The sequence below is a fragment of the Ursus maritimus genome, unplaced genomic scaffold (genome assembly GCF_017311325.1).
Source record: "Ursus maritimus isolate PB19 unplaced genomic scaffold, ASM1731132v1 scaffold_9, whole genome shotgun sequence".
Lineage (NCBI taxonomy): Eukaryota > Metazoa > Chordata > Mammalia > Carnivora > Ursidae > Ursus > Ursus maritimus.
The window spans coordinates 9464226-9489292 of NW_024427107.1; the positions used below are offsets into that span (position 1 = coordinate 9464226).

At 38.4% G+C, this 25067-nt stretch overlaps 1 protein-coding gene across 1 annotated transcript in view; it reads right to left on the reverse strand.

The window, feature by feature from the left end:
* BPNT2 (3'(2'), 5'-bisphosphate nucleotidase 2) overlaps nucleotides 1-23972 on the reverse strand; it is a 36481-nt gene extending 12509 nt beyond the window's left edge. Inside the window, exons 1-3 of the mRNA XM_008706759.2 lie at nucleotides 23559-23972; nucleotides 6316-6478; nucleotides 5313-5408 (exon numbers count right to left, since the gene is read on the reverse strand). Of these exons, the coding sequence (XP_008704981.2) occupies nucleotides 5313-5408; nucleotides 6316-6478; nucleotides 23559-23948 (649 nt within the window). The 5' untranslated portion in view covers nucleotides 23949-23972. The remainder of the gene's footprint in view (nucleotides 1-5312; nucleotides 5409-6315; nucleotides 6479-23558) is intronic.
* Between the last annotated feature and the right edge of the window lie 1095 nt (nucleotides 23973-25067).

A 25067-nucleotide genomic window follows, 5' to 3' on the forward strand; every position in this document is an offset into this window, starting at 1 on the left:
ATTTTATTATTATATTCATAATAATAGTACAAAATAATGGTAATAATAGCATATTAAGAGACACATAGTGAAGTGTATAGGGGTAAAATGTAATGATCCTTGTAATTTTCTTTGAAGTACATGAGAAAAAAGGAAGCAAATATACAGAAATGTTCAACTGTTAAATCTTGATGAAAGAGAACATGAAAATTCTATACAATTTTATGTTTGAAATTATTCACAATAAAAGTTAAAAAATGAGAAAAAGAAGAAAAAAACCCCTCAATTCTTTTTAGAAATGATCAGAAAAAACATGGTTTTACTAAGAAGTGAACTTACAGGGCTACATCTCTAGAGGTCAGTATTGTGTAAGAGAATAAAGACAGCATAGCTCATTGATAGTACCAGAATAATTTTAGGTAAGAATTAGTAACTTAGTATTTTAAAAATATATTTCATGTTACAGAATTTCAATAAATTCTGTCCTAAAATGTACATGGACAAATTATTTCAAGCACTTTAAAAAAAATTCAGTAGGTGCTTAAATAAATGACGATGATGAGGTAATTATGAAAAGGTAAAATAGCAGCTAACAAAATGTGTTTATTCTATTTGAGGATATACTAAAAAAAAGTCCAGTGGGAAATAAAAACCTGTACTTTGCTACACACTTAAGACTATAACTTAGCTACAAATTTCTACTGCATGAACATATTACACTTAAACATTTATACATTACTTTGTTAAAAATACTATGTGAGTACCTGTTGCTTCTTAGAATTTCAAACTCAGTGAATTACTTCTAATTAAGTCTGAAAAGGATTTTGATCAGTTTTTCTCTACCTGCTGCCAACAACAATACTATCTAGTCCCATTATAGTTAAGTGTAGCTAAATTCTGGTAGGCACATAATACTTGATAGCTGGTACTCTGCCAACATCAATATACAGTCTGGATCTGAAAAAAACAGTCCATAAAGAGGACACGAGCCAAACAAACCTTCGATCCAGGAACAGAAGGTCAACTTACACCTAATTAAGGACTTACTGATTCTTTTGGAATGTTTGCTGACTAGCAAGCACCTTCATTCCAGCATACTGGGCAACTCAGCTGCATCACAGAAGAACAGGGCATTTTTTATTACAATTTAGAGAAACCATTTTGGAACACAACCTGTTCCTAAGTTAGAAACTTTTGGCTTTTTTATTTTAGAGGAGGTAAGACACTAGGGGGAGAGGATACATAGTCTTATGGATAAAGTTGGTTTTTTTTTTTAAATGGGCATTTTATGATCCTTATTTTCCCACCCCTAAAATGAACAGATGTGGAAATTAGGGCCCAAAGAATGTGAATCTCTTTGCCTATCCAGTATCAACTTTCTCCTCATTTCCTTTATTAGGATTCTAATTGTCTCTGGAGTAGCAGGCTATTTATAGCTGAGGGGGCCATTTGACATTTGGCCAATGAGATGGAGCAGAGAGCTTCAAGTTACTATTTCCTAATACAAAGACTATCTGGGATAAATCTTTTGTCCCTCTTCTTTCCCCTTTCTTCCAGCCTGGAAGAGAGCCATGGAAACTGGAAGCATCCATCTTTGGAAGTATGTAAGCAAAAAGCTACCTTCTAAGACAAAAAGCAAAGAAGAGGAGTCAGGTGCTTAACAGTATCATAAACTGAACCCCCCTGCCCTTTGCCCATCTTACTAGGTGAGAAAAATAAAACCTACACTTGTCTAACTACTGTAATCAGATTTATTTTATATACAGATAAATGCAACCCTAACTGATATGAGGCAATGAGGAACACTGTCAAAGAATGAGTCAACTATACTTCAATTAAAAAAAAAAGAAAAAAGAAAGTGAGAGAAGACTTCAAAGACTTCAGCCCTGTACTTAACCTTTATATGCCTGTTTTCTTTTTCTTTAATTGAAAGTCACTATAATTCCTCCTTTATATTCCTTCCAGAGTTATTTTGAGGCTGAAATGAATTTATGACAATGCATTTCATAAACTGTGAAAATACTAAACAAATGTGAGATATTAATAAGGAGTGGTTAGTTCTTGCTATAACATTTTGAACTATGTGGCTTTCATAAGAACTTTTGCTAAGCCTCTTTTCTCATCTGTAAAAAACAAAAATAACAAACATTTATCTTTGTCTCACAGAGTTATCACAAGGTTCAAATGAGATACCTTAGTTTACTACAAATAGTTAACCACCATACAAATGTTGGGAATTGTGGAGTTATTATGAAAGTGGTGTGAATACTGATTTGCATAAAATTCCTGAGGTTGCTTCCTCCTCTAATTTAGCTGGATGACCTTGAGAAATATATCAAACTTCTGAGTCTCATTTTCTCTTCTGTAAGTGGGAGTATTAGTAAATGTACCCCTCCCTCATGTGTTATACTAAGTGTACCAATACTAAGTTAAATTATACTCCAATATCCACTTGCCCTATTTTCCCTAAATGACAGAATCCCTGAACTGGATGCTTGGATGGCTACTGAAAATAAAGACCACATTTCTTAGCCTCCCCTGCGGCTGGGTCCAAGCTACGTTTTGGTCAATGGGATGTGAGCTGAGGTGATGTGTGCAACTTATAGGTCAAAACCCTCAGTGGAAAATGTCCTCCATGTCTCCCCTTTGATCCTCTTCACTGGTGAAATGTGGATGAAGCAGAGAGCCATCCTCAGTCATGCAGAAGGGGGCACCAAAATTTAGCACAGCGAAGCAACAAGAGAGAACAGCCTGCATGCCTGGTCTGTTTGCACACAGGCTGTTAGAGAGGAGAGAAATCAACTATCTTGTTCAACCTCTGGTATTTTGATGCAATGTATTACAGCAGCCTAAATTAGTAGCCTAACCTATACCCTCACTTATTCAGTAAGGATTAAAGGAAACATGTGAAAGCAATCCCCAAACCATAAAGCAATTATGTAATTAATTTTGAGACACACTGTCCGAATAATGACATAAATCTTCTATAGTTCATCAAATTGTCAACTGTAAAAACTATCTGAATTATGAAAAGAAGATATAGGGTCAGATTAACACAAAACAGATCTGGTCTTGACATACAGAGCCAACACTCAAGTGTATGTTCGGCCCATCTCAGAGGAGCTGGAATTTGGGACACAAAGTATTCTAGAAAGCAAATAAGTTTTAAGAATAATCAAAAATTAACATTGTCTCCATTTCTGTCCACTTGACAGCCAGCCTTTTTATGCAGTGTCAGCCACACCACTGAGACACAGTGCGAAGGGTGGGGTAGAAGACAGAGCTGTATGGATGCTGGGTGTATTCGTTTCCTAGGGCTGTCATGACAAATTACCATAAACACGATGACTTAATAGTAGAGAAATTTATTTTCTCAGTCTTAAAGGCTCACACATTTCACAGTTTATGAAATGTACTGGCAGTCCAAAATCCAGATACTGGTATTGGTAGGATTTCCTTCTGGAAACCATTGGTATTGGTATTCCTTCTGGAAACGCTAAGGGAGAATTTATTCCATGCCTCTCTTCTAGCTTCCAGCAGCTGCCAGCGATCTTTGGTGTTCCCTGGCTTATATGCATCACTCTAATCTGTGCCTCTACCATCCCATCCTCTTATCCCGTGTGTCTCTGTAATCTCGGTTTCTTATAAGGACACTCTCGTTGACTTAAGGACCTACCCTAATCCAGGATGAACTCATTGTGATACTTACCTTAATTATATCTGTAAAGACCTGACTTTCAAATAAGGTCACATTCTGAAGTTCTGATTGTTATGGGTTTATAGTCCCCCAAAAGATATGTTGAACACCTAATCCCCAGCATAGCAGAATCTGACCTTATTTGAAAATGAGATTACTGTAGATGTAATTAGCTAAATGAGGCCATGGCAGAGCAGGGTGGGCTCTTAATGCAGTATGACTGGTGCCTTTATAAGAAGAGAAGTGACACAGAGACACAGATACATAGGCAGAATGCCATGAGGTGCTGAAGGCAGAGAGTGGAGCGATGTGTTCACAAGACAAGGAACAGACAGACTGCTTTCAAACTATTAGAAACTAAAAGAAAAACATGGAAAAATTCTCCCGTATAGGTTTCAGAGAGATCATGTCTCTGTCAACACCTTGATTTTGGACTTCTAGCCTCCAAAACTGTATTAAGACTACATATCTGTTGTTTAAAGACACACAGTTTGTAGGGTTTTTTTTGTTGTTGTTTTTATGGCAACCCTAAGAAATGAATACAGGGGTGAACACGAATTTGAGAGGGACATTATTTAACCCACAACACCTTGTCATTAGGGCTGCTTTCAACGCTGGCACTGGCAAAATGGATACTGTCAACATCAAGAACCTCAGAGAACAGTGGAGCCAAAAGGCCATAATCCTTGCCCCGTGTTCTTGATGGGAATGACTAATTAAAAGTATGATGAGTCACTTCAGACTGTCAGTGATACTGCTTAAACCACTAACTCTTTCCCTCAACTTCTCCACCCTGACAAATCATGGCATCATTCTGGACCTGTAACCACAGGCCACAATATCACTGCTATTCAGAAGACCATGGCTAGCCTCTCTGGCAAACTACAGCATAATGGCTGTGGTGATACCAAAATGTCCTGCCAGTATCCACTAGTACTGGCAAGGCTCTGGGCGAAGTCATCCTGAGCTGCATGGGAAGCTCTCTGACATGGTCTTCAACACTCCCAACGTGACGATCAAAGATCTGACCTGCCATTTGCACAAAGCTAATAAACATGACTACATCAAGAAGGTGGGGTAGGCAAGGGTCAAATGGATCTCTGAAGAGTGTCCAGGGCTACACTAGGATTAGCCTGATTAGTAAGACTTCCAATGTAACACCATCCAATTTTGATGCTGAGGTTGCCAAGTTGCCATTGCCCCTAACCACCACAATATCGAGCTTACTTCCTGACATGACAACAGATTTGGCTAAGGCTCCTTGATGGTGGATCTCAAACCCACATGGAATCCAACGTGTAAGTAAGAGCCCTGGACCTTATCCCCAGCAACAGCACAAGAGAAACAGAGAGGAACTCAGCTGCTGGTAAGTCTGTGCCCAACTGTGTTCCTCAATACTATCTCTCATTGTCAGTCAGTTTCTATCCTCTAAAGAAAGTTTAGAAAGCTCTGCTTCATCATATATTATCATTACCAATGACAAAATCCTCACTGTATCCAATGAAAGGGTGAGGTATGGTAGGGGATTGACTTTAATAATTACTGAGCTACAGCTGAGACTCTGATAGGATGGTTAAGTACTACTGACAAATGATTTAACATCATTAACTCTCAAAAGCTCTAGTGCATTTCTTACCTGTATATTCAGAAAATGGCTTATGTATCACTCCTAGCACAGGTTTACCATTCACAGCCACACATACCATAGTAGTGACATACTTTCGAAGATCCTCTATGAAGAAAAATACAAAAAACCAATAACAAAAATTATTCAAATAAATAATTTAAAATTTTAAATTAAAAAATCAAGTCAAATACTTAGAACAGTCCCTGCACAAGGGATGCACTCACTAAATATTATCACTATTACATGATCAGGGCAATTCTGGTTTAGGAAAAATTTTTATTTATAAGGCCCACATTCCAAGAACTTACCAACTAGAAGGAGGGCACACAGATAAGCAATTAACTTTACCATATACACCAACAGGACAGAGAAGAAGGAAGAACTGAATACGTCTAAGTAAGACACAGTGCATGACAGAGGAGCTACAGAAATGAAATCTGAGCTAGGGCTAGGTACAAAAAACAAAAGAAAATGGAGATGAGGGCAGTAATTCTGTTTTGCTATTTAATTATCCCTGGGTGCCTAGGATTTACTATTCTGAATTCCAAAGATAGATGTATACGCAATAAAACCTAAATTCCCCAAATCACAAGTAAATATTGTATTCTGGCTATATAAATAAATACCCGAACTCACACCTCAATATGTAACTCAATATGTAAACAAACACTTCAATAAATAGGTCTCCAAAAGGAACCATTTTGTTGTTGTGACTGCTAAAAATACCCCTTCACTGAAGATTCAGTGATACAGTGAATCCCTGTCACCAATAGGAGTATGCTACAATGTACTTGGTTTTGGGATTAGGGGGAAAGGTTGAGAATAACTGATCCAGTCCAAAGGTTTCATATCGCACTGTGTTAATCCAGTCGTCTATCTTAAAATCTAATTGGAAAAATTGTGTAAGATCAGTAAAGTATTTACCACCAAGTATATACTACCTGCCTTTCTTCTGGTTATTCAATATATAATGGCAATCTAAAGTTTGAGATGAATTCTAATGTAAAGTTACCTGTATATTCCTGTGTAGCATCAAGTGGATCGATCCAGACAGTAACACTTTCTGCCGGTACCTCTTTAGGGGTGGCTATTTCCTTCAGGATGTCCTCAGGAATCTTATGATCCCATAAGATAACCTCTTGATCAGCTGCATCCACATGTTCCTCAGTATTTATCTGCACCAAAAATAGATGACAATTAAAAAATTTAGGAAGAAAAAAACACCACCTGAGAAAACACAAAAGAGAAAAACATTTCAGACTAAATCGCACAAACTGAAAGTAGGTAAATCAGTATTTTTATTTTGAAGCATTTCACTGTAAAATGGAAACATACTATTTAAAGAAATTCCAGCAACATCTTATCTTCAAGTACTTTCCAATCTAATATTCAAGCGGTTTGTTGCCTAAGACAGAGAATCCAAATATAGAGAAATATAAAGAAACTAAGAAACAAACTATTTAGAGCTTAATGATATTTATAAAAAATAGTAGATCTACAGTGTGAAAATAAACCGACACCATTACAGAACACTGAATTGAACACAATCAACTATAAGAAGAGGAGAAAAGTGACAATGGACTTAAATATGCCTTAAAAGAGAGAACTGATGAATGCTAAGAGACACGATGTCCTAGAAAAATAATCATCTAAAATATACCTTTGATCAATAATAAAAAAGAAACCTGGAAATAATGATAGATCATAAGCTAGTAATTATAAAATGTAAACAATGCTGAGATGAGTAATCCAAAAGGACAAAAAAAGATCACTCTTCTCTTCATTATAAACCAAAGCTATGTCACAGGATAAAATGCTAAGGTCAAATTTTCTAATTTTACTTACTAGGAAACAAAATTAAAATATAAAATAAATCTGATTCATCATACAGGTATGTAAAGGTGCAGGTGAGTAGAAAACCACTGCTTTCAACAGTGAGCTTCTTAATACTTAAAACATATTCTGGTTTATAAAACAATGATTTAAATTAATGTGTTAGAATTGCATTTACTTCTGTAAATAAAGGACATTCCAATGAGGCAAATCTAAGAACTGACTGCATTTTAAGAATGACATTAATAGGGGCACCTGGGTGGTGCAGTCGTTAAGCGTCTGCCTTCAGCTCAGGGCATGATCCCAGCATTCTGGGATCGAGCCCCACATCAGGCTCCTCCGCTATGAGCCTGCTTCTTCCTCTCCCACTCCCCCTGCTTGTGTTCCCTCTCTCGCTGGCTGTCTCTGTCAAATAAATAAAATAAAATCTTAAAAAAAAAAAAAAGAATGACATTAATAATAGACTGTCAACCTTATTCAAATACTACCTCATCAAAAGACTCCCTTTATCAAATCATAACATACGCATGCAAGAAAAATGTCCCCAAGATGTGAATTTCCAGTAGGAACAAAGACTTAAGCAGGACAGACTTTGGGTACTGTGCTGACAAGCTCCCTTTCCACAGCAGATCACTGTGTTTATACTGCACGTGACTCCATACCCAGACCCCATACTACAGTGTCAGAGGGATTCTAACACTGACACCTATGTAAGTAAAAAGTCATACATGGTGAAAACCCTACAAATACCAGCAATCTCTGGAAAAGTGCCTTGACATATTCCAAACTGTCACAGAGAAAGTTAAAAATAGTAATATTCTAGAAACATCAAGCCACTTAAATAAAAAAAATATTTTTAGTACAGTGTACAGTAAACATCCAATCCATCCATTCACTTATTCCTTTATTGATTCCACAAATGTTTACTGATTACCTACTATATGCCAGTTACAGGGTCTGATGTATAACAGTGATCAATTTGAGACAAAAATCTCTGCCCTTGTGGAGCTTAGTAGAAATTCTAGAGGAGGAGATAAACAATAAACAAGATACATAAGTAAAATGTGATATCCTGAATAGTGACAATAAGGAGACATAAAATGTAGCAGGGAAGAAGTGTGCTGTAGGACAGCAGAAGAAAGATTATTCTTTAAGATAGGGTACCTGAGATTAGTCATACTAGCCAAAAATTAGAAACTACCAAATGTCCATCACCTGATGAATGGATAGACAAAATGTGGTATATCCATACAATGAAATGTTATTCAGCCAAAAAAGAAATGAAGTACTATTCATACTATAGCACTGATGAACCCCCAAAACGTTATGCTAAGTGAAATAAGCAATAAACAAGAAATCACATACTGCATGATTCCATTTATGGTGAAATGTCTTAACAGGCAAATCTATGGAATCAGTGTATCAGTGGTTGCCTGGGGTAAGGCTGGGAACAGAGATTAGCAGTAAATAGGCACAGGTATATTATTAGGGTGATGAAAATGTTCTAAAACTGATTAATGACAAATGTTGCACACCTTGGCAAATCTAAAAACTACTAAACTGTAAATTTGCAATGGGCAAATTATATAATATGCAAAATATGCTGCAATAAAGTTGCTGTGTGTTTTCAAAGATAGGGTAGCTAAGCAAAAAGTGGTATTAGAATGACAATTTAAATTAAGTGAGCTTAGCAGGCATCTAAAGGAAGCACCTTCCAGCCCATGCAGTAAAAATGCAAAGGCCCTGATCTAGGAGTGTGCCTAGTATATTCAGAGCAAGCAAGGAGGCAAGTATGGCTAGAACAGAGTAAGCCAAGAAGAAAGGAGCTGGATGGAGGCGAGGTTTGGTTTGACAATAATGGAAACCCCATGGTGAAGGACTCTGCAGGCATGACATGGAGGAAGCTGTCCTCCATCGTAATCTGTTAACAATGTGCAAAGCATCCTAGCCATTGCAGAAAGCTAAAGGAGGGTAGCCTATGTAGGGAGGTACAGAGATAGAAAGGAAGAAGTGAAATCGTAACATGCAACCTGGACTTATTACTGAGAAAATCCAAAAGAACTTGTAGATAAATCACAGAATAACAGAATGCAGCAAAATCTCTAGATACAAGATCAATATTTAACAATCATTTGCATTTTTTATATACCAGCGACAAATATTAAAAGTCCTTAATATAAAAATGGAAGCCATTTAAGCTAACAAAAGAAGTAAATTATCCGGACATAAAAGTACCCAAGATGTGCAAAAGCATTATGGAGAAAATTAAGCTGTAAAAAAAAACATTAATGAGTTAAAAATGATAAAGATGTCAATTCTCCCATCAGTAAATCTATAGATTTAATGAAAACTCCAATCAAAATCCCTACAGGTTTTTGTTTTTGTTTTTTTAACCGCTTCTTGGAAAAAGAGCAAGCCATTCTGGTGAAAGAAAGGGGAAAAAAAAAGAATTATCACAGTGGGATGACTTTCCTGACCAGATTATCAAGACTTACTTTAATGTTAGAATAATTAAGACTGTGACACTAGTGACATATTTGGCTTTTCCCCCCAGCTTCACTGAGAAAGCTATACATACATATACACATATAGATATATATGCAATGTGTACAGAGTGAGGATTATTGATATAAGTATATACTGTAAAATGATTACCACGATCAAGTTAATTAATGCATCTATCACTTATTTACTTTCTTCCTTTGTGGTAAGAACATTTAAGATCTACTCTTGAAGCAAATTTCAAGTATACAATACAGTATTACTAGCCATAACAATCTGACTATATATTTGATGCTCAGAACTTACTCATCTTAGTTGTAACTACAAATTTATACCCTTAGACCAACATCTCCTCTATTCCCTCATTCCCTAGACTCTGGCAATCACCATTCTAATCACTGTTTCTATGAGCTCAACTTTTTTTTCTTTTTTTTTAAAGATTCCACTATTAGTAATACCATGCAATACTTTCTCTCTGTGGCTTATTTCACCTAGTATAATGCCTGCCAGTTTCATCCATGTTGTCCCAAATGGCAGGATTTCCTTCTTTTTAATAGCAGAATAACATTCCTCTGTGTGTGTCTGTGTGTGTGTGTGTACATACATATATACCCTTTTTTCTTTATCCATTAACCCACTGACAGACATTTAACTATCATTTCCATATTTTGGCTATTGTGACTATTGCCACAACGAACATAGGAGTGCAAATATCTCCAGATACTAATTTCATTTAGAGATATATCCAGAAGTGGGACTGCTGGATCACATGATAGTTCTATTTTAAGTTTTTTGAGAAACCTCCATTCTGCTTTCTATAATGGCTATACCCATTTACATTCCCACCAATGGCGTAAAAGTTCTCTTTTCTCCGTATGCTTGCCAACATTTACCTCTTGTCTAATAACAGCCACCCTAACAGGTGAGGTAATATCTCAAATGTAGTTTTGATTTATATTTCCCTGATGATTAGTGATGTTGAACACCTTTTCATATAACTGACAGTCATTTGTAGTCTTTGGAAAAATGTATATTCAGGTCCTTTGCCCATTTTTAATTGGATTACTTACTTATTCTTTTGCTATTGAATTGAATGAATTCCTTATATAATTTAGATATTAGCCCCTCATCAGATATATGGTTTACAAATATCTTGTCATTCCATAGTTGCCTTTTCCTTTAGTTGTTTTCTCTGTTGTGCAGAAGCTTAACTTGACATTGTTTTGTTTACTTTTACTTTTGCTTTTTTTTTTTTTTTTAAGAGGGTGGGGAAACAGAGAAAGAAAATGTTAAGCAGGTACCATGCTAGGTGGGGCTCAATCTCACAACCCTGAGATCATGACCTGAACTGAAATCAAGAGCCACCCAGGTGGCTGTATTTTTGCTTTTGATTTCTGTACTTTTAGTGTCTTTTCCAAAAAATCATCGTTAAGACCAGTATTAAAGAGCTTTATGGTTTCAGGTGGTATATTTAAATCTTTTGTGCATTTTGAGTTAGTTTCTGTTGAGTGGTGTAAGATGGGGATCCAGTTTTATTCTTTTGCATATAGATAACCAGTTTTCCCAGCACCTTTATTGAGGAAACTATATTTTCCCTGTGGTATGTTCTTGATGCCTTGTCAAAAATTAGTTAAATGTGTATGTGTGACTTTATTTCTATATTCTACTCCTTTTGTCCATGTGTATGTTTTATGCCACTACCATACTGTTGCGATTACTATAGCTTTGTAATATAATTTTAAATCAGGAAATGTGATGCCTCCAGCTTTGTCCTTCTTGTTTAAAATTGCTTCAGCTACTTGGGTCTTTTGTGGTTCCCTGTGAATTTTGGATTATTTATTCTATTTCACTGAAAACTGCCATTGGAATTTTGATAGCGATTGCACTAAATGTGTAGACTGCTTTGAGCAGCATGGACAATTTAACAATACTAATTCTTCTAATCCAAGAAATGCAACACCTGTCCATTTATTTGTGTCTTCTTCAATTACTTCTATCAATGACTTATGACTTAAAGTTTTTAGTATACAGATCTTTCACCTGCTTGGTTAAATTTATTCCTAAGTATTTTATTGTTTTTGATCCTATTGTAAATGGAATTGTTTTAATTCCTCTTTCAAATAGTTCATTGTTGCTAATACAAAGAAATAATGATTTTTGTTTGATTTTGTATCCTCACAACTTTACAGAATTATTATTAGTTCCAACAGTATTTTGCTAAAAATTTTAGTTTTCTGTATGTAAAATCATATCATCTGCACACAATTTTACTTCTTCCTTTCTGATTTGGATGCATTTTATTTCTTTTACTTACCTAACTGCTCCAACTAGGACCTCCAATACTATATTGAATGTAAGTGCTAAGAGTGGGCATCCTTGTCTTCCTGATGTTAGGAGAGAAGCTTTTAGATTTTCATGAATGGTATCATGTTAGCTGTGGGCTTGTCATATATGGCCTTTATTATGTTGAGGTATATTTCTTCTATACCTAATTTGTTGAGTTTTTATCCTGAAAAAATGTTGAATTTTGTCAAATGCTTTTCATATTTACGTTTTTATTTTTATATTGAGATAATCATATGATTTTTAGCTTTCATTCTGTTAATGTGGTATATCACATTGATCGATTGATTTGCATATATGGAAACCATCCTTCAGCACAAGGATAAATCCCACTTGATCATGGTATTTGATCCTTTTAATGTCTGTTGAATTCAATTTGTTATATTTTGTTGAGGATTTTTGCATGTTATGTTCATGAGGAATAGTGGCCCATGATTTTCTTTTCTTGTAGTGTCCCTGCATACCTTTGGTATCAGGGTAATGCTGGCTTCATAAAGTGAGTTTGGAAGTGTTCCATCCTCTTCAATTTGGGGGAAGAATTTGAAAACGACTAGTATTTTTCCTGTAAACGTTTGGTAGACCAGTGAAGAAGACATCTAGTTCTGGGATTTTCTTTATTGGAAGTTTGATTAATGATTCAATCTCCTTACAGGTCGGTTCAGGTATTCTATTTCCTCATGATTCAGTCTTAGTAGGTTGTATGTTTCTAGGAATTGATCCATTTCTTCTAGGTTATCCAATTTGTTGACCTGTAATTGTTCACAGTCTCTGATGATCATTTGTACTTTGCAGTATCAGGTGTAATGTTTATATTTTCATTTCTGAACTTATATATTTGAATCCTTTTATCTTTCACTAGCTAAAGGTTTTCAACCTAATCTTTTCAAAAAAACCAGCTCTTAGTTGGTATTTTCTATTGCTTTTCTAGTCTCTATTTCTGCTCTAACCTTTGTTATTTCCTTCCTTCTGCTAACTTTGAACTTAGTTTGTTCTTTTTCTAGTTCCTTAAGGTACAAATGAGGTTGTTTATCTGAGATCTTTTTTTTTTTAATGTAAGCATTTATCATTATAAATTTCCCTTTCAGAACTGCTTTTGCTGCATCCCATAAGTTTTGGTATGCTGTACTTCCATTTTTGTTAATTAATTAATTTTTAGAGAGGGAGAAGGGGGGGGTGCAGCAGAGGGAGAGAATCTTAAGCTGGCTCTGAACTGAGTGCAGGACTCGATATCACAACTCTGAGATCATGACATAAGCCAAAATCAAGAGGTGGACACTTAACCAACCAAGCCACCCAGGCACCCATTTTTGTTAATTTCAAGATTTTTTTTCATTTCTCTTTTTACGTCTTCTTGAACCCGTTGGTTGTTCAAGGGTACGCTGTTTAATTTTCATAGATCTCTGCATCTTCCAGCTTTTGTCCTGTCACTGACTTCTAGTTTTACACCACTGTGGTCAAAAATGACCTATGATTATGATTTTAATCTTCAATTTGTTAGGACTTGTTTTCTGGCCTTACATTGCTATCTACCCTGGAGAGTATTCTATATGAGCTTGAGAAGAATGTATATTCTGCTACTGTTGGATGAAATGGTCTGTATATATCTGACACTGCCTGTATCAGTTTGAAGTATAGTGCAAGTTCATTATTTCCTTATTGATGATTTGTCTAGATGATTTATCCACTGGTTAAAGTGAGATATTGAAGTCTTTATTATTGCACTGCTGTCTGTTTCTGTCCTCAGATCTATAATATTTGCTCAATATATTTAGTGCTCTGATGTTGGGTGCATATGTATTTACAACTGTTTTATCTTCTTGATAAACTGACCCTTCTATCATTACATAATTTGTTCTTTGTCCCTTGTTAGAGTGTTTTACTTAAAGTCTATTTTGTCTGATAGCAGTATAGCTATCCTGTTCTCTTAGGGTTTCCATTTGCATGGGATATTTTTTTCCCATCCCTTCACTCTGATCCTATGTGTGTCTTTAAAGTTGAAGTGTTTCTCTTGTAGGTAGCAGAGAGTTGGGTCTTTTTTTTTTTTTTTAATCCATTCACCTGCTCTGTTTTTTGATTGGCGAATTTCTACATTTCAAATAATTATTAGTAAGTAGGTACTTACTAATGCCATGTTGTTAACTGCTTCCTGGTTTTTTGTAGCTTCTTTGTTCCTTTCTTCATTCCTTTTCTCTAGCTGTCTTCCTTTGTGATTTGATGATTTTTCATGGTGGTATCCTTTGTCTATCAGAGGTTTTGCCTTGTGGTTATCATGAGACCTACATAAAATATCTTGTAGTTATAACAGTCTATTTTAAGTTGATAACTTTGATTGCATATGAACTCTTTCCTCTTTTACTCCCTCTGCAACATGGTTTTCATATGTTACATCTTTTTATATTCTATATCCATTAACAAATTTTTGTAACTATAGTTTTAAAAAATACTCATCTTTTAACTTTTATATTAGAGTTAAATGATTTACACACCACTATTACATTAGAATATTCTGAATTTCACTATATACTTACCAGTGAATTTTATACTTCGTTTTCATATTACTATTTAGCATCCTTTCATTTCAGCTTGAAGAATTCCCTTTAACATTTCTTGTTAAGCTCTAGTGGTGATGCATTTATTTGTCTGAGAATCTTTATCTAATCTGTATTTCTGAAGGAGAATGCTACAAGGTAAAGTATTCTTGGTTGGCCGGTTTTTTTTTTTTCTTTCAGCACTCTGAATATATCATCCTACTCTCTCCTGGCCTGTAGGGTTTTGGATGAAATATTTGCTGACAGCTTAATGGGGGTTCCCTTGTATCAGATGAGTTTCTTTTCTACTGCTTTCAAAATTCTTTGATTTTTAACAGTTTTATTATAATGTATCTCAGTAAAGTCCTCTTTGAGTTGAATTTGTGGACCTATGAGCTTCACATAGCTAGATGTCCCTATTTCTCCCCTGATTTGCAAAGTTTTCATCTACCATTCCTTTAAATAAGCTTTCTGCCCTTTTTTTTCTCTCCTTCTCTGGCACTCCCAAAAGGTAAATAGTTATACTTGCTGGTGCCCCATAATGCACATAGGCTTTCTTCATCTGTTTATTTTCTTTTTTCTCTGTTGACTGGATGACTTCATATGATGTTTCAGAGTTCGTGGATTCTTTCTTCCGCTTGATCGAGTCTTCTGCTGATTCTCTCTACTGCATTTTCATTTCCTGTATTCTTCAGCTCTAAAATTTCTAGTGGCTTTTTTTAACTTCTCTTTGTTGTATCTCTCCTTTTGTTCATGTATTGTTTCCTGATTTCTTTGAGTTGTCTGTGTTCTCTTAAACTTAAAACAATTACTTTGAATTCTTTGACAATTTGTAGATCTCTATGGGGGGGGCAGTTAAATAGGAAATTATGTTCCTTTGGCAATGTTCTATTTCCTTATTTTTTTTGTATTTCTTGAAGTCTTGCATTGCTGCCTTCACATCTGAAGAAGGAGTTCTCTCCTCCAGTCTTTACAGACTGGCTTTGGGAGAGAGCTATCTCACCTTGAGTCTGATGTGGGATTCTGAGGCTTTCTCTGACCTCTTCTATGGATGTGCCTTCTCCACACATTTTGGTCCCTCCTGAAGGGCATTCGTAAGATTTTATGTTTTGTCTCAATCCCACAAAGCCAGGCCAGTGCTGAGAGCCTCCCATTTGTTTTCTCTAGGGTGGTACCCTGAAATACTGAAGTTTGTGAGCCTTTTCCCAATTCCATAGTTATGCTGGCTTTCTCCACTTGTTTGCTAGCCATTTGCAAAGGCTCAGTCTCACCGTCTATAAGAGCACACGCTAAAATCAGGCCAATGTGGGTGAGTGGGTTGGGTTTGGGCAAGGCATATAGAGTGTTGAGGGTGACTGTGAGCCAGTTGAGGGGATCTGAGAGTGAGCAGTCCCCAGTGGCTTGTGGGAAGCCTTCCTGATGGGTATCTATAAACAGATTCATAGCATCCCTTTGGAGTTCTGAGCCCTGGTTTATGTGTTCCCACAGCCTCTCCCAACCCCTCAGCCTTACAGATCACTTTAGTAATGTAGGTGACAAGGGACAGAAGTGAGTTTCTTGGGCAGTGTCCTGCTTGGCTGGAAAAGCCAGGTACTCACACACTTCTGTGGATGAAATTGCAGGCTGCAGGGGTCTCTCCTGGCACCAACCTTGATGGAGGGGTGACGCAAGCAAAGTGAAAATGTTCCTCTTACTCTCATCAATGCATCTATTCTTAAGACTTTTTTTTTGGCCCCAATGGTGTGCTGGAACTTCTCTGCTGGACTCCCAGGCTCCTACAAAGGAACTCTTGTCTGTGAATGACTACCAAAATCAATATCCTGAGAGGGAATGACAGTAGAGAACTCCTATTCTACTATCTTGCAGACATCAATTTGAAGTATTTTGGATTTAGAGCCCAGATACTTAATAATAATACAATGCTAGGCTATGTCAGATGAATGAATGTAAGAGTAACACCATACAAACACCACAGAATAAACTTAAACAAACAACAAATGTGACTCCCAGAAACTACAAAGTAGTTCACAAACTACAAACCCCTGTAGTTTACAAAAATAGCAATGCTAAGTCTAGGGAAGCAACTACAGTGCCTTATGATTAAGATTTTTGCCTAAAGTTCAGGTCAGCTTCTCCATATCCTTTCAATGTAGTATGACCTAACAAATTATAGAACTGTATACGAAAACATCTTTCCTGAGAGTCAAGTCAGGAAGAAACAAATGGAACAAGAGAACAAAAACACCAGCACAGTGTCCTCATCTGCTTTTGCACAACTGCTATTTGTAAACCTGCCACACCTACAAATTGAATAAATCCACTTTCCACCAATGTGAACAGCTTAGAAACAGCTGGTAAGATCAAGATCAGTAAGTCTATCTCAATTCTTTTCCACATTTCACCAGCCAGTAAGTCCTGGAAATTCTACCTCCCAATTCTAAATATATGAAATTATGTATACCAACCAAATCTTGATTTAAACCACCATCTATCTCTCACTTGGATTTCTAATATAGCCTTCGATTGCTCTGGTCTCCTATAATGCATTCACCGATTCATTCATTCATTCATTTAACAACTATTAATGACCATATATTCTAAACTTTTTTGGACACTACGATAAAATAATGAACAAAATGGAAAAAACCATTGCCTTTATGGAGCTTCCCTTTGCAACCCAGCAACCGGCCATCTTCCTAAATCAGAGTATTGTCACTCCCTGCTTAAAACCTGCCAATGATTTCTCATTACACAAAATAAAATTCAGACTCCTTATCTTCATCTACAAAGTAAGGACTGGATGATTTGGCTCCAGTAACCTTTCTCTATTTGCACCCTTATTTATACACTCCAGACTTGTCTTTTCTGGTCCCTTGGCCTTAGGGCCTTTGTACTTGTACTCTTCTGCTCACACACTCCTCCCAAATCTCTTCATGATAGTCTGCTACTTATTCAGATCTCAGTTCAAGTGACAGAGCTTTACAATGGCCTGCTCTGACTACCATGGCCAAAGCAGAAGCCCCCACTCACTCTTCTGACATGATCTTATTTCTCTTCTTCAAAACCCTTATCAGTATCTGAAATCAGTTTATTTGTTCACATGTGTATCATCTATGCTGACCCACCAAAACTTAAGTTTTATGAGTTCTAGGACACAATTTCCTTCATACTATAGCCACATCCCACTTAAGCTAATGTCTGGCACAGTAGGTGTTGAATAAATACTTCTGCATCGACATTATTCTTTGCCAATGTACTTTCATTTCTTCCCCATAACCATTTCCATTCAATCTACTCTCCTTCCGTCACTGCTACTGCCTATCTGTCTCAGTCCTCAACAGGGACTGAAGAATAGGAAACCAAGACTTCAAAATACAATTAATGCTATTCATATGAAAGTTCAGTTTCTTTGGGGTTGAAGAGGCTTTTGATTAATTCCTTAGGAAGGTACCAACTACCGCATTTCTCCATAAATCATAGTATCATAAAAAGTTTTCAGATACAGTGCTTTGCACTGTGCCTGTCACACAGCAGCCATTTGATAACCATTTTCTAAATGGATGTCCTCTTCCATCTTTTTAGAAGCTTTTTACTATCAATACCATCTTTCACAGATATACCTATAAATAATTAATCATGTTCTAGAGTCTCACATCTTTAAAACACCAAAAAAAAAAAAAAAAAAACATTGAAACTTCTTAGTCCCATTATAAGACCCCAGCCAAGCTCCTTAGAAGTCCAATTTCTTAAAAGCTTTGTCTTTACTATCTCCATCTTTCCTGTCCCATCTTTGCTTCCTTTCCATCAACCCACCAAGCAAGCTCTCACAAAGTTCACCAATGACCATTCACCATACAGAACAAGAGTATGTTCTGGGTGCCTGAGTGGCTCAGTTGTTAAGTGTCTGCCTTTGGCTCAGGTCATGATCCCAGGGTCCTGGGATCAAGCCCCACATCAGGCTCCCTGCTCAGTGGGATGCCTGCTTCTCCCTCTCCCACTCCCCCTGCTTGTATTCCCTCTCTCTCTGGCTGTCAAATAAATAAATAAAATCTCAAAAAAAAAAAAAAAGAGTATGTTCTATCATTGCCAGCTCCTCAATTTATTGGGAATGTGACTTACTAGGTTAGTCACCTAATCTTTCTGAGCTGCTAAAAGTGGCTGATAAATATAGCTTCCTACTGGGTTCTCTGTGAACTAATGAAATAGAATAGGTATAACAAACAAGCTTAGCATAATGCTTAACACAGAGTAAGCATTTAATAAAAGCTGGCTACTATTATTATTAAATGATTATTTTCAATCTTTGTTACCCTTGGCGTTAGGCCCTTGATCTTCCCCTTTCACTCTATATTCTTTCCATAAGCAATCCTGTCCACAATGAGTTTCAATTAATATCACAACAAAGATGACTCACAAATTCATATTTCAAATTCAGATGTCTCTTCAGAGCTTCAGACCCATATATTCAAATACCTCCTTAGCATGCCCCCTTGGCCGTATCAAAGACAACTTTAACTTCCTAAGTCTAAGATGGCACTCATAATCTGCCCCCTTAGACATGTCATGCTTCACTCTTCATCTCCAGCAAAACACCAATTGTGAAAGCCAGACATAGAAGGGTATCCTCTGTTATCATCCTTAGAAATTCTCTCATCTCTTTCCAATTCTACCTTCTCTACAGGCATACCCCCAATTTAAAATGTATCATCTTTCTCTTGAAAAAACCTCCTAACTGGTTTACTCCCTCCAAACTATTCTCCAAGCATCAACCCTGAGGCCTTCTAATCATTCAAAATACTATAGGTTAGTTAAAAGTACACTGTAATTATACCTCCTATACTGCCTTATATACAGAATTAAACAGACCTGAGATGATTCTCAGGCCATTAAGTAAATCTCTTGCAGGCCTAAATTATTTTCTAGTAAATTATTTAGCCTCTGCAAGCCTCAATTTCTGTATCTGCAGAATGGAAGCAATAGTACTTTACTTCCTATATTGTCGTTAAGAGTACATTAATAATGGGAATAAAAAGCTTAAAAGCTTAATTCAGTGCTTGCTACTTACTGAGAACTAAATGTTAGCTAGTAAACCAAGCTGAGTATAACTTTCCCATTGCCCAAGTTCTGGATCTCATCTCTTGCACAGCCTATTTTAACACACCCCTAAACTGGTCTCACCCACCTCCAAATGCACACAAGCCCAAACAAAGCATATTGCAGGCTTCAAGAAAGTCAGGTAAACCTGGTCTTTAGTACTTTAGGATTAAGTTAAAGATCAAGTCCAAACCTCTTTGAGCTTGGCATACGATCCAGCGCATCTACCTTCCTAATTTCTTCCAAAGTCATTTCCCCCGATATGCATTGGATTCATACCCATCAGGATACTTGAATTTACTATACTACCACCTCTACTGGGCCAGCTCCTTTCAACTTGTTTTTTTTTTTTTTTCTGTCTGCAATGCATATGTCTGCACTAATTATCAAATTACTAATTATCTAGATTTTACAGAAGTGGAAACTGCAGCTCAAATAAGTGAAATGACCGGCCAGGATCACATAGGTAGGTGATTAGACAAGATGTCAAGGCAAGTGTTCCTTTTTTTTGATTTTACTGACTTGAGAGAGAGAGAGAGAGAGAGAGAGGGAGAGCACGAGCGCGCACAAGCAGGGTGAATGGCAGGCAGAGGGAGAGAAGCAGACTCCCCGCTGCGCAGAGAGCCCTATGCGGGGCTGGATGTGGGGCTCAATCCCAGGACCCTGGGATCGTGACCTGATGATGTTTAACTGACTGAGCCACCCTGGCGCCCCTCAAGGCAAGTGTTCTTAGCACTATATTAGCACTTCTCAGACTTTTCCAATGAGCAGTCTGGTTGAGAGAAGAGTTTAACTCCCATCCCAGAGGTCAAGCAAGGCATAGACCCAAGACTCCGACCAGCTTGGAGTACCATGCTTTAACTTCAAATAAAATGAATCATTTTCAAAATCAAAAACTTTGAACAAGTAAAGTGGAGGACATAAAGCCTCTCACATTGAGAGTTCTCTGTGTATTAAACTGAAACTATAAATCCAAGTGTATCTGTTTTGCAGCTATAAATCCACTACAAAACCTATCTTCAGCTTTCATTTTCATCACTATTCAGAAGGATATCATTAAAGACAGTATCATGCAAATGGCTGCAGTTACTATTACTTTCTCACAATAAAATCAAGCATAGCCAGAGTGTTTAGGAAGAGAAGGACTGCCCTGAGGACTCTCCCAAGATCCCTAAAATAAATAAAGGCTGAAGACAAAAGGAAATCCACTGATCCTAGGCCAAACTTGAGTCTTCTTAGGATAACAGTCATTTCTGCAGAGTAAGTCTTCTCAACCGGGGCACCAACTGAAAACTTAGGCTATATCATTCTTTGTTATGGAGAGCTGTCCTGTGCGTTGTGGGCCATTTACGGTCTACCTAGCAGATGCCAATAGCATTCCACCCCCAGTTGTAACAAGCAAGTATCTCCAGACTTTGCCAAATGTCCCTCGAGGGCAAAACCACTCCCACTTGAGTACTCTAGAGTGTCTTGAGATATACACCTGGTATATCCCTGAACGGACAAGTGAACATCAGGAGAGCTCAAGCCTCTAATTCTAGACAGGAAAATCGTGGGAGAAAATAAGAGACCTCTCCCTGTTTGCACAGGGCGCTAGGATAAAAGAAGAAAGTATTTGTGGCTTCTCAATGCTAATTTTCCATAAGGAAGTAAACTGAGTGGGATTTGACTTAAATTCCTTAACAAAAAATTCCAGGTGAGGCTTCAAAAACAATCAGACATTTAAGACTGCATTCGGGGTGCTGCAGGACGAGAGGGAAGAAAAGCATCCAGGACTGAGTTTCTACTTAGACGACAGTATTTGGCCTCTAGTCTAACAACACAGTGATAAAAGGAGGCAGCTCAACATGACACCACTTTGACATCGTATAAATGAACACAATCTCCTCTACTCCATCAAAAGCCCAACACATAAAGATATACATGTGAACATTCAGACAGTCACAAGAAAACAAGAAGCTATTTTACGTAGAACCTTCAACATCTGCAATTCTGAAAGCCTAGCTTTTATGTTTAATAAAATGCAGCTCACCACCCTTGGCAGCTATTCCCTTAGCATTTGCTAATAAGTGAGAAAACAAATGCAGAATTCTGTGGAAGTTACCCAAAGCAAAAGATTTGGTAGGGATGGGGTGTAGTTCACATGTGAACACACATGCACACACTTCCACGTTTTTGGTATTTAGGAATACTTTTGTCTTTACCTTTAAAAAAGAAATTCAACTCTGCTTGATATATTTTATTATTATTGCTTTTACTCTTCCACAATTTAATGGTTTCCCCCAGGAAATTATACTACAAATTTTAAGTAGCCTCCTAAAGATCTAGCTAAAATGAAGAATTAGATCATATAAACTACCGAGTGTCTTGAGCCTCAGATTTCCCATCTGTAAACTGGCATAAATAAAATTTACTTCTTAAAGTTGCTGTGGCAATCATATGAATGAAGTCTTGTGTGGCCAAGACTGGGTGCCTAAAATACACTCAAGAAATGGTTACCATTTCTACTGTTGTAACTATTCTACATCAACTTCTCTGAAACTCCAGTTTCTTTCACAAACTCCGAAAAGAAAATGTGTTTTGGAGAAAGAAAATATTTTAGAAGCACATCTTACATCTATGTAAACACAAGGTAAGTATCATTTGTGATGAGAAAGTAGGGTAAGGGCAAAAGAAAAAATAAATGTTTGGTGTTTTGTTTGGGAATTCTCCTGTCAATGACATCTGATTGCCAGCAGCTCATGATATGAAGACAATGTTCCTTCCTCTGCAAAAAAAAAAAAATTTTAAGGAAAGGGAAAAAAAAGTAAGAAAAAATGACAGAAATAAGACAGAAGAGAAACAAAGCAATAATATGACAGACTGGAGGGAGGGTTACACAAGATAAGTAAATTCTACAATGACAATATTCTCCTAACTCTTCCAAGAACAACAGCAAAAGGTCAGATACTTTCCAAAGAAGCTGGGGTTTAGATTTCACTGTTTATCTAATTAATATAATTCCACTGGAAACAATTTTTCTTCCCAGTAGCCAAAATCTACTTTTAGGTGTGTTAACAAATACTTACAAAGTATTGCTACGCTATGCTAAGCTCTTCCTCTGGAATTATGTCTTTTAAAATTTATTCATTCAACAAGAGCTCCATTAAAATGAATTTTGAAAGTATTAATAACAAATTCAAAATTCTGGATTTATCTAAGAAAATGTCAATTATTTCCCCCAGAAACCTACCCAAATAAAACGCAAAGGTTCTTCAATTCTTATGCTCTGGAGAAAATACCAGGTAGATGGCTGAAATGAAGTTGCTGGTAAATATACTTCCAAACACTTCTTTAAAAAGCCCCCAAAATACATGCCATCGAGAGATCACTCTACAGCTAAAGGTAATCATGAGCATACCCCCCACAAATGCCCTACATATTAACAGCTCCCCAACAAGGCTTCTACAGTTCTTGGCCCTCAATTAGCTCCTGGTAGGTCCGGCAGAAAACGTGTTTTCTATAGTCACAACCCTTCCAGCAATTACATCAAAGAGGGCTAGAAGTCCATGGGGGTTCTAATCCAACCCCTTCATTTTACAGAAGAGCCTGCAGTAGGGAATGAAGTTAACTTTCACAGCCTTTTGATATCAAGGCCCACCCAGAACAGAGAGCTCCAGTTCCCAGGTACAAAGCACGTACACATAGCCTGGGAGGGGCCAGAAGGGCAAGGGTTCTTGAGTCAGACTACTTGCAACCTCACCCATCTCACCCAACAACTGTCTGTACGACCTTGAGCACCTAAACTTCGCGTCTCAATTTCCACATCTGCAAAATGGGAGTGAGGACCCCACGACCTGGGGGTGTCGGAGGAGTCAAGGCGCTGGGACTGGCTTCGAGGCTTCCCCCGCTCCCGGACCCGGGCTGGCGCCGCCGCCCATCCGCTCCCAGGGCGCCCGGCACTCGTGGCACCCACCTGCACGTTAGGGAAGCTGGTCTTGAGCAGGTAGAACATCTTGCGGTTGGACAGCACGTCCCCGCTGGTCATCTTGTCCTCGGCTCCCTCGCGCGTCTTCCCCTTGGACTTCTCGTGGAGGACGTTGCTCTCGCGGACGCGCCTCACTTCGTCGCCGCCGCGAACAGCAGCCAGCACCGACACGGCCAGCATCTCGCGGAGGTCCACGGTGCCTCCATCGGCCGCGGCCGCGGGCCCCGCCGCCCCGCCGCCGCCCGGCTCGCCGCCCAGGCCGAAGAGGCTGAACCGGCCGGCCAGAAAGCCCGAGTACAGGTGGTAGAGCACGCCGAGCCCCAGCAGGCAGAACACGGCCACCCCCAGCGGGGACAGGCGGATGCCCATAGGGGCCATGGCGCGGGAGGCCGGGGCTCGGGGCGGCGGCCCTCACAGGCCTCCCCGCGCCCGCCGCCGCGCTCCCGGGCCGGGCGCCGCGCGTCCTACACCGGCGTCCGCTCGCCGGCGCCCGCGCGCCCCATCGCTCCCTCCCGGGAAAGGCCGATCCACGCCAAGAAGCCCACCGTCGCCGTGCCGCGCGCCCAACTGCCCCGGGCAGCGCGATCCCGGCTCCTCAACTGGCCACTGGGTCTCACTTCCACGTTAGCCAACGGCTGCAAGGTGAAAGGGGAGCGTGGGTGTGTATCCGGGTTACGCGAGGGGGCGGGGCGGGGTGGAGCGATATAGGTTCCGCCCCAGGGGCGGGGTGACCCTGGGGGCGGGGCTATGGGCTAAGAGCTCGGGGAGCCGCCGGATTGCTCCTCCTCGTTTAGTCAGGATGGAGCAGTGTTTGGGTTTTCGAATCTTGCGAGTGATGGGGCAATTTTCCACGCAGGGAAGGCTCTGAGTGCCTTGTGCAAATTTAAATTCAGTCTCTCTTCGAACGAAGATGTATGGCTGATAAAAGGTCTAGCCTTTATTTTACAGTCTAGACTTGCCATCACTCTCAGATTATTGATAAACGGAAGAAATTACAAGCCATTTTCAGAGAGATCGGTATGCTTTTTTCTCAGGCGCTTGTGTAGACAGAGCCTGTAGCTTTAAATCGCTTCTCTGACCTGGGAGAGGTGGGCAGTGACCGGTACTGGAGAATTTTACTTGCTCTTTAATGTATTGGTCTCTCTGTGGTTATCAAATGTGTATGCATTTACATCTGTATGTTTATATAGATTTTTCCCTATACTTACATCTGCCAGAAAAAAACCCATCCTTTATGCAGCTGAAAAACATGGCTTGATTCTGGACTTTCATAATGAAAGAAAGCGCTCCAGGCTTCTCTCATTTCCAAGGAATCTTTACACGTACTTTTCTCCCAGTGGTTAAGATGGAAGAGGAAAGGTCTGAGAAAGCCCACTTGATATAAAGATTATCACAGGATGGTCAGTCAATTTAGAATATGTAATCTTTGTGTCAATATAGGCCCCCCAAATGTACTTGCAGAAGTCTTTAACAGATATAACTGCCTTGTATGCCACT